The 14825-nt window shown below is 42.5% G+C and overlaps 1 protein-coding gene across 2 annotated transcripts in view; it reads left to right on the top strand.

Annotated features, from left to right (window-relative positions):
• CDH8 (cadherin 8) overlaps positions 1-14825 on the top strand; it is a 351561-nt gene that overhangs the window by 211315 nt on the left and 125421 nt on the right. For both annotated transcript variants that reach the window (XM_060254013.1, XM_060254014.1), the window contains exons 5-6: positions 4950-5137; positions 13703-13956. In XM_060254013.1, coding sequence (XP_060109996.1) covers positions 4950-5137; positions 13703-13956 — 442 coding nt within the window. The remainder of the gene's footprint in view (positions 1-4949; positions 5138-13702; positions 13957-14825) is intronic.

Raw genomic sequence — 14825 nt, 5'->3', positions numbered from 1 at the left:
CGTGGGTAGGATGTGGGATAGCATGGCATAGTCCCAGCTCATCAGTTCTCAGAAGTTAGGCAGGGTCAGTACTTGTCTGGAAGACCACCAAGGAAGACATGGGCTGCTATGGAGAGGAAGGCAATGGCAACCACCTCTGCTCATTTCTTACCTTGAAAACTTCATAAGGTGGAAAGTCGCAGGGTTCCATTAGTTGGTTGCAACTTGACAAAACACTTTGCTACGTTTGTAAACAAATGCATAACAAAATGTGACATCAGAATGCAATTGTCTCTTCAATGCAGTGAAAAGATGCCCGTTTTAAAATGTAACTCAGCAGTGTCACATTTGAATTACTGCATTAATTACAAACACTATTCACCTGCTGATGCTGTTGCTTGCTTCATTCTGCACGATTTAAAGGTTTATGAATGACCCACATATTTATTTATTTATCCTTTCACACTTGAAAACACATAGCAAAGAATAAATTACAGGCTATACTCATCTTCTGTTGCGTGGCCAATACATATGTTGTTTTTATGCCGTAAACGCAGAAGGAAATGTCAGACATCGTAATGTGTGGTAATGAATATGGAAAACAATGGGGAGTGGGGAATTTCAAGAAATAGATTGTATTTTAAAATCCAAGACATAGGTTGAATCACCAGTGGGTGAATTGCGAGCAAAGAGATTTACAAATGGAACATGTGTCCTATTTGACATAACAAGTAAACTATATGTCTGACCTCCCAAGTTGTATCTGACTACAGTCTCCGTCCTTCCTTACCCAAGTATTAAGCAGGCTGGATTAATTAAAAATTGGCTACACATCTGGTAGTCGACCCTACTGGCAGCAAATGGGTGGAGGACCTAGTGGGACTTCCTGATTCATACTTCAATACAACACCTTAAGGTTTGTTTGTTTTTAAAGCTCTACCAGTTTGGCCTTAACAGTTTTTATGAATGGAATAAATATTCCCCTATCTTCTAAAATGCAAAAAAAAAAAAAAAAAAGTATTCATTGACTGATAGCAGTCGGCCGCTTTGGGGCAGCTTAAAGCCGCCCCAAATACAGCTGGCTGGAAATAGAGCACCCCGGAGCTTCCAGATAGTGCTTGTAGAAAGGGGCGGGCCGTGGGCGCCAGGGGAGCATCTGGAATGCCCATGTGTCCCATTCACAGCTCCCTGGGCATTATTCAGATGCTTCTGAGCCAGAAGCCGCCTTGGAGGTGCCACAGCGAAAAGGCACCACTTTTGACGCCGTGTCTTTTTGAGGCGGGTGGAACGGCCCAGAGGACGGAATTGGGACGCCCACCAGATGTTTGTGTGTGGAGTGTTTTTTTGGGTCGCCTCCTGAGGCATCTCTGGGTCAGCCCAAAGTGCCGGTCTGTTAGCAGCCATTGATTCCATTTTAGGCATACAATGGCTTCCTACAGATTTCAGATGTAGACTGATCTCCTCCTAGCCATTAATTGGCCCTGTCTTTTACTCCATAGAAGTAATTCACTCTCATGTTCCTGCATTCCTCATTCAGAAATGGAAACTCTCTCTCCCATTCCCCCCTCCCCTGCCAACCCATTAGAAAGAAACAGAGACTGAGAACACTCTAATTTCTTCCAGCAAACTCACTTTCTTGGGGCAGGCTCTGAGCTGGGCACGAACGAAACATAATTGATTAGTAAGTCATCTCTCAGCTCCCAGATAATGGAACCTTTATTTTTAAAAAATCTCGGTAAGGCACTCATGCTAAACACACTCTGCTGAAATGGATCGCCTTTAGCACTTTATAAGCATTCACAAGTTCAGAACCAGCTGTAATCTATGCAAATAGTCTCCACAATTACAGTACATCAGGATACCAACAAATGTTTGCCCCCCAAAAGAGGTGGGGGGGGAACTGAATGAATACCTTGCCCGGTATTTAAGAGTATTTGACTCATCAGGTATGCATGGTTTTTGTCTGATTGGTTTCAGCAATAAGTAGTCCTGAAACTGATAATTTCACCTCTTACCCGTTTCTGAAACAAGTGAAATTACCAAGAAGCATGCATAATTAGGCCGTCTGTAGATGTGTGCAGGAGCAAGAGGTTACCCATGCTTTGCTGGTTTCCAGATCATTACTAAAAGTCAGAAAGAGATGTCATTAGAATGAGAAATTTTGATTCCTTCCCTGACTAATGAGAAACCTGAGATGTAATGCAAACTACTGTGTCAGAAACCCAATTGAAACCAGTTAAGGCTTGCTTCCTGGGATTTGGATTAGGCATGTGCAAACTACCTTGAGAAATCAGGCTTGTCTCATTACCAGTTTTGTTTTCCTTTGAAATCTCTCTGACATTTTGCCTGATCAGGACCCCTGACTTCACTTTGAAGTTTGCTACAGGGGAAATCCAGGCACAACTGAGGGTGGCAGGCCCCCAAATTAGGAAGGGATGCGAGCTTCCAGGTTGGAACAGGGGATCTCCCAGAAATACAGCTTATCTCCAGACTGCAGAGGTCACATCCTCTGGAGAAAAGGGATGGTTTGGAGGATGGACTCTATGACATTATGGCCTCCAAACTCTATGACATTATGGCCTCCAAACTCTATGACATTATGGCCTCCAAACTCTATGAAATTATGACCTCCAAACCGGGGGCTCCCCTGCCCTCACCTGGGAATTGGCAACCCTATTTCCATCACCAGAGCTGGAAACTCCTGGAGATTTGGTGGTGGAGCCTGGGGAGGGCAGGGAGTTCAGTGAGATACAAGACCATAGAGACCACCCTCCAAAGCATTCATGTTCTCAAGGGGGAAACTCTCCTGCACGCGGCCAGGGCCTTGGATTTGCCGGTCTGAGAGAGGAGGAGATGGGGAATGTGGTGGGAGAGAGGGAAAGGTCTGGCTGCAGAGGAGCTCTCTCTTCATTGGCTGCCACTGCATTGAGAAAGCCCAGGTGGGAGGAAAGAAATTCAGCACTCCCAGCCTCTGAGTGCGATCCTTTGCAGCATTAGGCCAGTCTAAACCCAAGGTCTTTCATTCTGCAAGCACCATCTACACAGAGGACTGCACTGAGAGGCGCAAAAAAGAAAAGAAGTTCAGAAACTGCCTGCCTGGAGGGATTTTGCAGGGAAGGACTCACCTGTGTTACTTTCACTAGCTGCAAAACTTTTATGCGCTGGGAAGTCAGAGCCAGCCCCCCTCCCTTTCTCTTTCTTCTCCCCACCCTGTCCTCCCAGGCCCCTTTGAAGAGTGGTCCAGGCTAGAAAAGGCTCCCAGGGCTATTTTTGCAGCAGGAACTCATTTGCATATTAGGCCACACCTCCCTGATGTAACCAATCCTCCAAGAGTTTACAGGGCTCTTAGACAGGGCCTACTGTAAGCTCCAGAAGGATTGGCTACATCAGGGGTGTGTGGCCTAATATGCAAGTTCCTGCTACAAAAAAGCCCTGGACTCCCACCTCCTTCTCTCCTCCCCTCCCCGTTTTCCAAGTACCCTGCCAAATCCCAGGCCAGCATCCTTCTTACCTGCTGTTGCTGTGGGAAGGAGGGAGTAGTGGGACTGGGGCAGAGCTGCCAACTGTTTGGCCAGACTTAGAAGAAGGGCTTTCAGGAGGGCTCCAGATGGGAGACTTGAGAGCTGCATTGACGGGCCTGCAGTGGGGATGCAGATTGAGTGTGCAGCGTCGTACTGGCCCAGGAGGGGAGGGATGTGCGGAAGGGGGGCAGTGGACAATTTTGGTGACAGGCAAAGGAGGCCTGGGGGTCATTCTCCTGGGTGGAGGAGGTTTGGCAGACCCTGGGAAGTTCAGGAGATACTGAGAGGATTTTCAGGGCAGTCTGCACATGCAGAGGGGCACCACCATAGTTGTTGCTGCTGCTGCTTCTCAAATATTGCAGGGCTGAGCCTGCGACTGGCAGCAGAATCCCCAGGCAGATCAAAGCCAGGCCCCTCTTTGGGGCTCTCCATCCCTCTCACACACAACTCAAGGAGTCTTCTGTACTCCTCTGGGCCCCGCTGTGGTGCGGCTCTGTGGCTCCCCCCTCCTCAACACTGGCCTCTCACTATTGTGCTTATAGAATTTCAACTTTAACTGGCAGTGCTGTGCATGCTTTGCTTGAGAGTAAGGTCCATTCAAAAGAAATGTACTTACTTCTGAGTAAACCAGTTTATGGTCAGGGAGGAGCTGTTATTGGTGGTGGGGGGGGGCACCAGAAGTTAGTGTTGCCTTGGGTGCCAGATAGTCTAGGGTTGGCCCTGCATATGAATATGAATTTTGCTCAGAGGGGCCACCACAGCTATAATTTAGTCTTCTGCAAAGCTGTTTGCTAAGAAAAATGTCATTAAAATAACTGATGGATAGCTCCCCTCCCAAAGATAGATAGATAGATAGATAGATAGATAGATAGATAGATAGATAGATAGATAGATAGATAGATAGATAGATAGATAGATAGATAGATTTTTTTTTATTTTTTTCCCCTAAAATAAAATGCAAACAGTGAAAACAAACTGGAGTTCAGATGCTATAACAAACCCAAAATGACTTCCAGTGGTGGCGATGGAACTGACGTGAGGGTGGGCAAGAAATCAGTGGAAGGAAGGGAGAGTAGAACCAGAGAAGGGGAAGCCGAGGTGGATCCATTCAGGGAAAAAAATCATTTTATAAGTGAACTTTACAGTGTATAAATGCAAAGATATAGCAAGATGTTGAGATAGGCTATTGGAAAGTCATCTCTTTTGTGCATGTGTATGTTAAGTTCTCTACGCAGCCATATAGGAAAAGTAATAACTAAAGTCAAAACCATAACATTCTTAAACTTTGTGTTATCCCATGAACAGATTAAGCAACTTCTGAGTAAATAAAGCAGTCAACAGATGACTGCCGCAAGTTGGGAAATGGAGAGAAAGAATGTATAATCAGATTTAATATTTGTCATGTGTGCATTTTCCCCATCTCTCTCTCTCTCTTTTCCTCCCTCTCAGGTTTGTATCATTTTTCCGTATTAGAAGACATTGCTATTGGCGATCCAATAGGAAGGATTAAAGCGAATGACCTGGACACTGGCGAAAATGCTAAATCATTCTATGATATTATTGAAGGCGATGGAATGGATATATTTGAAATCACCTCCGACTCCCAGACTCAGGAAGGCATACTTCGACTGAGAAAGGTAAATGGCAACAAAATGAAATGTGGTGCTTCTGGACCTTGGTGTTGCTTCTCTGATACTGTAAAGCATCTCCATGCTTCCATGCAAGAGATGCCTATGGGCTTTGCAAGGTATAACTCTACTTTGGGTGACAGTGTAAAGTGATGTATGAATGTGTTTTCTGTTTTTCTGGTTGTATCTGCATGCTGTTGGATATTCTGCTATAGTGTCATTATGATCCATCTTTCGGACGATGTAGAAGCTAAATAAAGCTAACTACAGCATATGAGGCAGCAGGGCTTTTTTAAAAATCAGGAATGCACAGGAACACAGTTCCAGCAAGCTTGGTGTTTGGGTGTGTGACCTAATATGCAAATGAGTTTCTGCTGGACCTTTTCTACAAAAAAGCCCTGTGTGAAACTATAGTGATATCAGGAGAGTGTGGCCTAATATACAAATAAGTTCCTGCTGGGCTTTTTCTACAGAAAAAGCCCCGTGAGGCAGGCTTTACTCCCCACTGTGTGCATTCTTCCCTTCACCCTTCCATTTCTTTTCTTTACATACATTTGAATTATTTTTTAGAAAATACAAATTTGTAAGCACGTAATAACGCAATACAGAGCATATATGAGGACAGCATATACAGAAGAAATGTGTATCCATATTCTAAATACAATGAATTAATTTCACTTGGAATCACTTTTTTTTTGTTGCATCAAGTAATTTAATATAGGAAACCACATAGCAATAATTTGGGATGAGATGAGTGTAGGTCAGTTTGGGTCCAATTATCTGTGATTTTGGCCAATGTGTATTCATCCCAAATTTCCCAAAGCCAGAGAGGGTTGGGTGTTAGCTTGTCTTTCCACTGGGTGGCTATGACTGTTTTAGCAGCAGTTAGTAAAATAGAGATTTCTGCTTTGCTAGAAGGAGGGATACCTTCAGTTGACCAGGCATTTAAAAGAAGGATTTCTGGTTCCAGAGGAATTGTAAATCCTGCGATTATTTGAATTCGGTGAAGAACAGCTTCTCAGAAACCTTTGAGTTTTGGAAAATGAATCCAGCAGTATAAATGCGAGCTACACACACACACTTTTTTTCCCAACATGTTCCCAACATTTTCCCAACTTTTTTCCCCACACACACACACACTTTTTTTCCCAACATGTTGAGGTGAGTGATGGGTTAATTTGTGCTAATGTTTGTGGTATAAAGTTCCTGTGAGTTATGATTTTAAAAATTTGGAGTTTTGTTGCAGTGATTGATGAGCTGAAAGGTGGTGAGTTCCAGACTTTGGACCAAGTTTTATCAGATATAAGATTATTGCAGTCTCTTTTTTTGCCATTTTTATATAAGACAAGATTTTATCACTTTGCAGTTGTTTAAATTTTTGTAAATACTGGAAAACAATTTCTTTTTAGGGTTATGGTTGGTTTGGAGAATGTATTCAGAGTCTGATACGGATTATGTTAAACTGAGTTCAAAGGCAGCTAAACTGGAGGTATTGAAACCATGGTATTTGAAACCCCAAATGCAAAGAGTTTGAAATAAGCAATAGGATATCATCTGCAAATAAACACCCTACTATTTCTTGAGGTGAAACAGGTTCTTGAGGATTCTGAAATGCTACCAAAAACCTGCAGAGGATTTTGCTCAGAATTCCAAGGACAAAAATGGAGTATTGCTTGCCAGGAGCACTGATTCCCTTTACAATCTAGTTTCACTTCTAGAAGAAGAAGAAGAAGAAAAATCTATGCTTCAGATCTATGTCAAGCCTAGCTTTCTAGTCAACACCATTCCTTCTGCAACTTTTCGCTATTCATAGTTCTTGAGGATTCTGGCTCTCTGCTGTGTGCCAGCTGTTCCTTTCTCTCCCAGCATCCTTATGACTTTCTGTACTGCTGGTTTTCATAGTGAGGAGCACCGAAGGAGCCCTCCCAGCCCCTTCTGTTACTGGTACATCTGTATCAGAAATCCTGAGCTGCACCACAAATGTCAAGGAAAAAGAAACAGAAGATATTTAACAGTCATTGTTTTAGAATGGCATAACATAAAACTACAGGTGCTGCAGGTCCCTATTGGTATATAAGGATCAGGGCTTTTTTGTAGCAGGAACTCTTTTGCAGATTAGACTACACACCCCTGATATACCCAATCCTCCAAGAACTTACAGGGTTCTTAGCACAGGGCCTACTGTAAGCTACAGGCAGATTGGCTATATCAAGGGCGTGTGGCCTAATATGCAAAGGAGTTCCTGCTACAAAAAAAGCCCTGATAAGGGGAAATGTATCTGCCATGACCACCAGGAAATGCATTTTGTAATTCCACTTTCCTAAATTAAAATAATAAAATAAAATTAAGCTTTGTTTCATTTGCTGGGGGCACAATCTAGCCATAGTGAAGACTTTCAAAGCCCCGCTTATTTCAGTGAAAAGATCTCTGCTGTTGAAATGACTGAAACAGAGAAGTCCATAAGACGCAGTCCAGTGTTCCCTTTAAGCTGAGTTAATGTGAGCTAGCTCAGTTTCTTTAGCCTCCGGTTCATCCATTTTTGTCTTAGCTCAGGAAAAATGGCCTCATAGTAGCTCACACTTTTAATGCCGGTAGCTTACAAAGTACAATTTTTGCTTACAAGACTCCACAGTTTAGAGGGAGTATTGATGCAGTCAGAATTTTTGTATCTTAAGCCCTGGACTTCTTCCATAAGCCCAGCTCCTGTTGGATGTAAGAACTAGCTTTGGATTTAGGATTACATACCCCCACTGGAGGCGGGAGATCCCCCCACATCCCTGCCATCAATCAGTTGGCTAACAGAAGGACTTAGTAGCAGTGAAGCAGTTGGAGTAGCAGCATCTCAGCATCATCACTGGCAATGCAACAGTGTTACTTTCAGCATGTGCCGGAAGTGACATCATCACATCACTGTCAACACATGGACACTCTGGTATTTGGGCAAAAAAACCTTTATGGTAAAAACTGTTTCTACCACAGAATTTTGTTGTTGAAATACTAAAGCATCCCCACATCACCAGTGATGCTATGACATCACTTCCAGTGTTCCCTCTAAGCTGAGTTAGCGTAAGCTAGCTCACAGATTTTTAGCCTCAAGTTCACAGATTTTTTGTCTTAGCTCAGGAAAAATGACCCCAGGGCATAATAATTTAAGCAGTAGCTCGCAACTGTAATGCCAGTAGCTCACAACTTTTAATACGAGTAGCTCACAAAGTTGAATTTTTGCTCACAAGACTCTGCAACTTAGAGGGAACATTGATCACTTCTAGTGCATGTTAAAAGGGACATTGCTGTGTTACTGGCAACAATGCTTAGATTCTGGTGTCAGCCTCTTCCACTGTCAGTAAGTTAGGGCTGCCAATCCCCAAATAGGAGCAGGGGATGCCCTGGTGTGGAGGCCCTCCTCCTGCTTCAGGGTCATCAGAAAGCAGGGGGAGGGAAGGAAGGGAAATGTCTGCTGGGCACTCCATTATTCCCTATGGAGACAGATTCCCATAGGGTATAATGGAAAATCAGTCAATGGATATCTGGGGCCCTGGGGGCTGTTTGTTGAGGTAGAGGCACCAGATTTGCAGCATAGCATCTCTTGCCTCTTCTCAAAAGACCCTCCACATTTCAAAAAGATTGGACCAGGGGATCTTATTCTATGAGCCCCAAAAGAAGGTGTCCCTTTCCATTATTTCCAATGGCAGGAAGGCATTTAAAAAGTATGTGGTCCCTTCAAATGTGGTGGCCAGAACTCCCTTTGGAGTTTAATTATGCTTGTCACACCCTTGCGCCTGGCTCCATCTCCTAGGTCCCCAGATATTTCTTGAATTAGACTTGGCAACCCTACTGTAAGTCCCTTCTATCTTAAAACCGATGAGATAAAGACATCCCCCGCCTGCCTTGGGCAAGAGGAAAGGATTTTAATTAGCCTGTTCTCAGTGAGATTGTTTAGATTCTAAAGAGAGTTGGAAAGAGTAGAGCAGTTTGTGTGTTGCAAGTTAGATTGGGAAGTAACTGAAACATCTAGGGTTGGGAAGTTTGTGCAATACAGACACTTCTGTTTGAGCAGAACCAGATAGCTTGGAAGGAAACATCCTTCACTGCTGGTCATCATCACCTGAACTTCATGCTAATTGGTGTCAAAAAATGGTGCTAACAGGTATGAGCAGGAAAAGATGAGAGAAACAGTATCTGTACTATTCTGCATTTGGAAGCTGCCCTAAGAGTGTACACTGGTTTTGACTTAATACATAGTCTCAACCTGTCCCAAACCATAACACTGTATTGTCCAGGGTTTACAGTACTGCCTCAGCAAATACCGAGAGATTTTGAGATTCTGGGTGACACTCCAGCAATTTTCTCTAATTGCTTTGGCAAACACCTTAGAGACATGGGGATATTCCTAGAATGTCACCATGGAGGCCATTTTCCAGCCGTATTTTTCCTCCCATTCTTCAAGTTTTCGAAGACAGAACACTGAGGACAAGGGTTTACCTGCTGCAAGTGAGCAAATGGCAAGTCTAGTATAGTCCTTTTAAAAATCCAAATAGCAACATATATAAAAATATATGTAGAATTAATCCTAGTCTCACAGTCATACAATGGAGAACAGATTTTCAATGTGATGTTCAGAGAACTAGGCTGACAAATGCTTGGAGTTGATATCATTTTGAATTTGAAACAGCACAAATGATACAGAATGTGTGATTGGCAAATTGTGAATATGCTGATTTACAGCCACGGATTCATAGGTACAAATGGTTAGTAATTTCTGAGTCGATGGAGAAGCAAATGCTTGTCATGTTTACTAAAAACTGCGAAGTCCCATTAGAGCTGGATTCATATCTTTAAAAAAAATCAACACTGTTTTTTTTTTTTTTAAGTAAGAATATATATTTAAGCTTTCAGACTTCCTGAAAGAGTTCTGTGATTTCTATTTGTGCTCATTGTATTTGCATTGCAGATTTAAGCTTCTGTGTCATTTTCTTTCTCTTTCTCTTCCTTTTTTTTGGTCTTTTCCATGGGACATTGTAATGCAAATTTGCATATCTTTCCAAAGCATGACAAATTTGCATGCCTGAAATTTTAATCATTGTGAAGCATGAGGTTAGATTGTGAATATACGTGTGTAGACATTCTTAGAGTTGCAACAGACAGGAATCTTGGATTATCATAAAACTAACAGTCGAAGATAACTTTAAAAAACTGTATGGCATCCTCCCCCCCCCACCCCACTTATTGGCAAGTACATCCATGAAATGCTAAAATATTCATATTCACAGTTTGTCATACAGTAGAGAAATGCTGTGAATATCTTGAATTTTTCATTCCAGTTGGGTTTTTTTTAACTCTACATTTAGGGATGCCAGCCTCCAAGTGGGACCCGTAGAAAGGGCCAGCCCTGCCACTAAGCAAACCAGGGCGCCAACCTTCTGGCTCGCCACATTGGGTGTCCCCCATGTGACTCAGTGATGTTATCAGTGTGTGGGGGGGGAGGCACCAGAAGTTAGCCTTGCCTTGGGTGCCAGACAGTCTAGGGTCAGCCCTACCTGTAGGCTGGGATTTTTAGGCTACAGGTATCAGTTCCCCTGGAGAAAATGGATGCTTTGGAGGGTGAACTCTGTGGTATTGTGACCCATGGAGGTCCCTTTCCTTCCCAGGTTCCCTCCCCAAATCTCCAGGAGTTTCTCAACCTGGAGCTGGCATCCCTACCCCCATCCCTCGCTGGTGACTCGGACATTATACATGACAATATAGTCACTGCCCCACAATATAGTCACATGACAACTATAGTCATATAGTTGAGAAAGTCTCAAACTTTCTATTGCTTTGGGGGGGGGGGGATGTCACTGTTTCACAACAACAAATGATGTGATTCAAATCTGGTTAGAGATATCTAAGAGCTATCAATTCACTATGAAACCATTATTTATTTTGTATTTATTTCATTGGATTTGATGTGATGTGATAATGATATAGCTCTGCCCTGGGGAAAAATGTGTTTCCTCTAGCAGATGTGTCTCCCAAGCAAGTAGTTCCACTGTACAGAAAATGCATAAATTGACATGTTCCCATCTTTTAAAAGTTTGGGGTTTTTTTGTATTTTATACAAAATGTGGTTTCGTGAAGGGAACAGAGGACTCCAGATTATCCAGATGTTTGTTATCCCAGTGCAGCATCTAGCTGAAATAAATTGTGAACTAGAGTTTGATCTTTTATAACATGTTAGCTTGGAAATAAATGCTAAATCCCAAATCCTTTTGACCCAGTCTATTAGAGGCAGAGCACTGGCATTTTTTTTCTTTCAGAATGAGGCAAAAGAAATAAATATAAAGTGAGTGTAATCAAACCGAAGATAAATTCTGAATCTTCTGACACATATTTGAGGTATCCCAACAAAAGTACTCTTGGGTCCCATGGTAAATTATAGCCTAGTACAAGGGTGTCAAACTCATTTGCTATGAGGGACGGATCTTGACCTTGTTGGGCCAGGCCATGTGTGTCATAAAATGTAATGCCAGGTCAGGAAGATATAAACTTTATAAAGGACACAGACAACACATATATTCAGCCTAATCCACCTCACTGTTTTGCTGAGGCTTAGCCAACAGAATGAAGAGAGGCTCAGCTCAGCAGCTCTGCTGTGTAATTGAGTGAACCTGGCAAAACTAGCTCTCCTTCCGCCACTTCCTCCCCAAGTGAGGAGCTTTGCTCTGTAGCTCCTGTGTGATTGAGCAAGCCTGAAAAACCAAGTGGTGATGCAGAAGGAAACAAGAGAGGGAGAAGGAAGCAGACGACAATGAGTTGCTTGCGGGCCTGATGGGAGCCCTTTGGGGGCCTGATTTGCCCCCCGGGCCACACGTTTGACACCCCTGGACTATTAATTTTTTAACGGCAACCACTTTCTGGAATTGCTTTACAATGGGCACTGAAAAATTATGCAAAACAAAATCAACTCTTGAATTTTGACAATGGTTAGATAGAAGATAGATGATATATCAGGGGTATCAAACATGTGGTCGGAGGGGCCAAATGAGGCCCCTGAGCAACTGGCTGTCATCTGCTTTCTTCTCCATCTCTCTTGCTTCCTTCTTCATAACAGCTTGCTTTGCCAGGCTCTCTTAATCCCATAGCAGAGCTACTGAGCCAAGCCTCTCTTCCTTCTACTGGCTGAGGCTCCTCCCCCTCCTAGTCCCCTGGGGAAGGAAGGAAAGAGCCAGAGCTTCCTTTGCCCAGTTCCCTGGAAAGCACCTTTAAGACCAATGAGTGCTAATATTTTAAGCATGTTTTAAGGTTGTTAAAAATATATATTTAATTGCATTTGTCTGTGTCCTTTATAAAGTTTACATCTCTGCTACCTAATCTTAAATAGGTACACACATGGCCTGTCCCAACAAGGTCTCATTTATGTAAGATCCATCCCTCATAACAAATGAGTTCGACATCCCTTTGATATAAGACAGACAGACAGACAGACAGAGTTGGATACATCCGATACATCCCATTTTATAAAGTGTTAGGTAGCAGTGGAACTGAACTTCATAAAAATTATCCTTCAGATCCAATAATACAATATTAGAAAGGGCTTTTAGACCAGGTCCATACCAGTTACCTGTTAAATATTCTATATAAAGAGACATGTTTTTAATAACCTTTACTGTTTTCAGCTGTTTTAGATCTGACCCATGAAACAGAATAATCATTTCCCCCCTCCCACCCCCACCTCACTTTGTTCTTAGTACAACCACTTTTAAGTTTCATGGACTTTGCCCAGGGAAACATCCTGGGAAGACTGTTCTCAACAATTAGCTGAGAAGTAACAATGCACTTGTACTTCTGTGTGCAAGTATTGTTATGGCAGGATTAACATAGAGAAGCCAAATCAAATGCACGTTTGACATTTGCATAGCAGTCCAATTTAAACCAAAACTAATTTTAAGCATCACCAAGTCAAAATTCGTATATCCTTTTTGCTGTTCTCTGTAATGATAAGCAAAAGGTAGAGCTACATGGCAGCTACTGTAAGGCACATATATTTTCATAAACTATGGTGAATTTGATGTATAGAAATATTACTGTTTCATATGATTAGATCTAAATTGTTCTGAATAATGCCTTCCCACAATCTTTGCCAATTCCATACATTGTTCACACACTTCCGCATGTAGTATTTTTTTTTACACTGCACAGTCAAGACATTCCACACACCCCCTCGCCTTTACTCCTTATCTTCACCTAACAGAATACTGATTAGGTGCATAATTAGTATGCAAGCCATGCCATTAGCAGTTAAAAATTTACATAGTGAGGGCTGAATATTGATTGTACCCTCAGTAAGAGTTTGAGTGCATGTTCTTAGCTTTTTCTTTTTTTTAACACAAAGGTTTCATTGAGGCTTAGATAATAAACAGGTATCAATAAACTGAAAAATGTACAGGCCAGAGCAGAGATAGTGGGCAGTGACTGCTTTAAAAACCCAGCAACTGGGACTAGAATGCATAACAATTTTGTCTGTTGGCATTGTATGCATTTGTTGTGCTGTTGTGGCTGGTAGCAAAAGCCATTTATCTTTATCAATTTTAACAGCCCCTGGACTATGAGGCCAAAAAATCCTATACTCTGAAGATAGAGGCAACCAATGTTCATATTGATCAACGTTTCATCAGTGTGGGGCCCTTCAAAGATACAGCAACAATCAAGATCGTAGTAGAGGATGCCGACGAACCGCCTGTCTTTTCGTCACCGGATTATCTGCTAGAAGTGCACGAAAATGCAGCCATTGACTCTGTGATTGGTCAGGTGACTGCTCGAGACCCTGATGTAACATCAAGCGCCATAAGGTACTGATAATTTAAAGTTACCTAATATATATATGTAAGACCCTCCATAAACAAACAAACAAGAGGAGCCCTGATTAATTAGATAAATGGTCCATCTAATCCAGCATCCCATTTTCAACACAGGTCAACTAGAAGACCTATGGAAAGGGACATGGAGACCAAAGCATTCTTTTGTTGTTGACCCCCTGTACCTGGTACTCAGGCGTATGTTACTTTTGACCTTGTAGGTTCCATTTTGTCATTATGGATAAGTGATGTCAATTTTCAGGGATGTATTTGACTCTCTTCTTCTAGTAGCCACCGATGCACCTACCCTCCATTAATTTGTCTTGGCTCCTTTTAAGGCTGATTTATGGTAGGGGTCACCAAATTACATGTCAGTGAGATCTACAATTTAACCACATGGCGTTTTACCTTTGCGTGGGGAGCTGTTAAAGATCTTCAATTGGTGTAAAATGTCAGTACAGTGGAAGAAAGTATCTGGTAGATTTTGTTCTTTCTTTTTTTGCTAACATGTGCACAATTTCTGGGACTTAATGTTTGGGGAGGAAGGAGAAACCAGCATTTACAAGAATACCTATTTTATTGTGTTAGGATACTTTAAATCAAGTAATGTTCAAAACTAAAACCCTTTGTTTCACTAACCATCTGGTCATATTGGACAAATTGTAATCTTTCCATTTTAAGGGATGTCATCCGTGGCACAGAGTGGTAAAGCTGCAGTACTGCAGTCGGAACCCTCTGCTCACGATCTGAAGCTGGATTCAGGTAGCCAGCTCCAGGTTGAGTCAGCCTTCCATCCTTCCAAGGTCAGTAAAATGAGCACCCAGCTTGCTGGGGGGGGGGGGGGGGAAGTGTTGATGACTGGG

Source organism: Heteronotia binoei, chromosome 14 (genome assembly GCF_032191835.1).
Source record: "Heteronotia binoei isolate CCM8104 ecotype False Entrance Well chromosome 14, APGP_CSIRO_Hbin_v1, whole genome shotgun sequence".
NCBI lineage: Eukaryota > Metazoa > Chordata > Lepidosauria > Squamata > Gekkonidae > Heteronotia > Heteronotia binoei.
The sequence above is the reverse complement of the archived record's forward strand: the minus strand, read 5'-3'. Positions and strand labels throughout refer to the sequence as shown.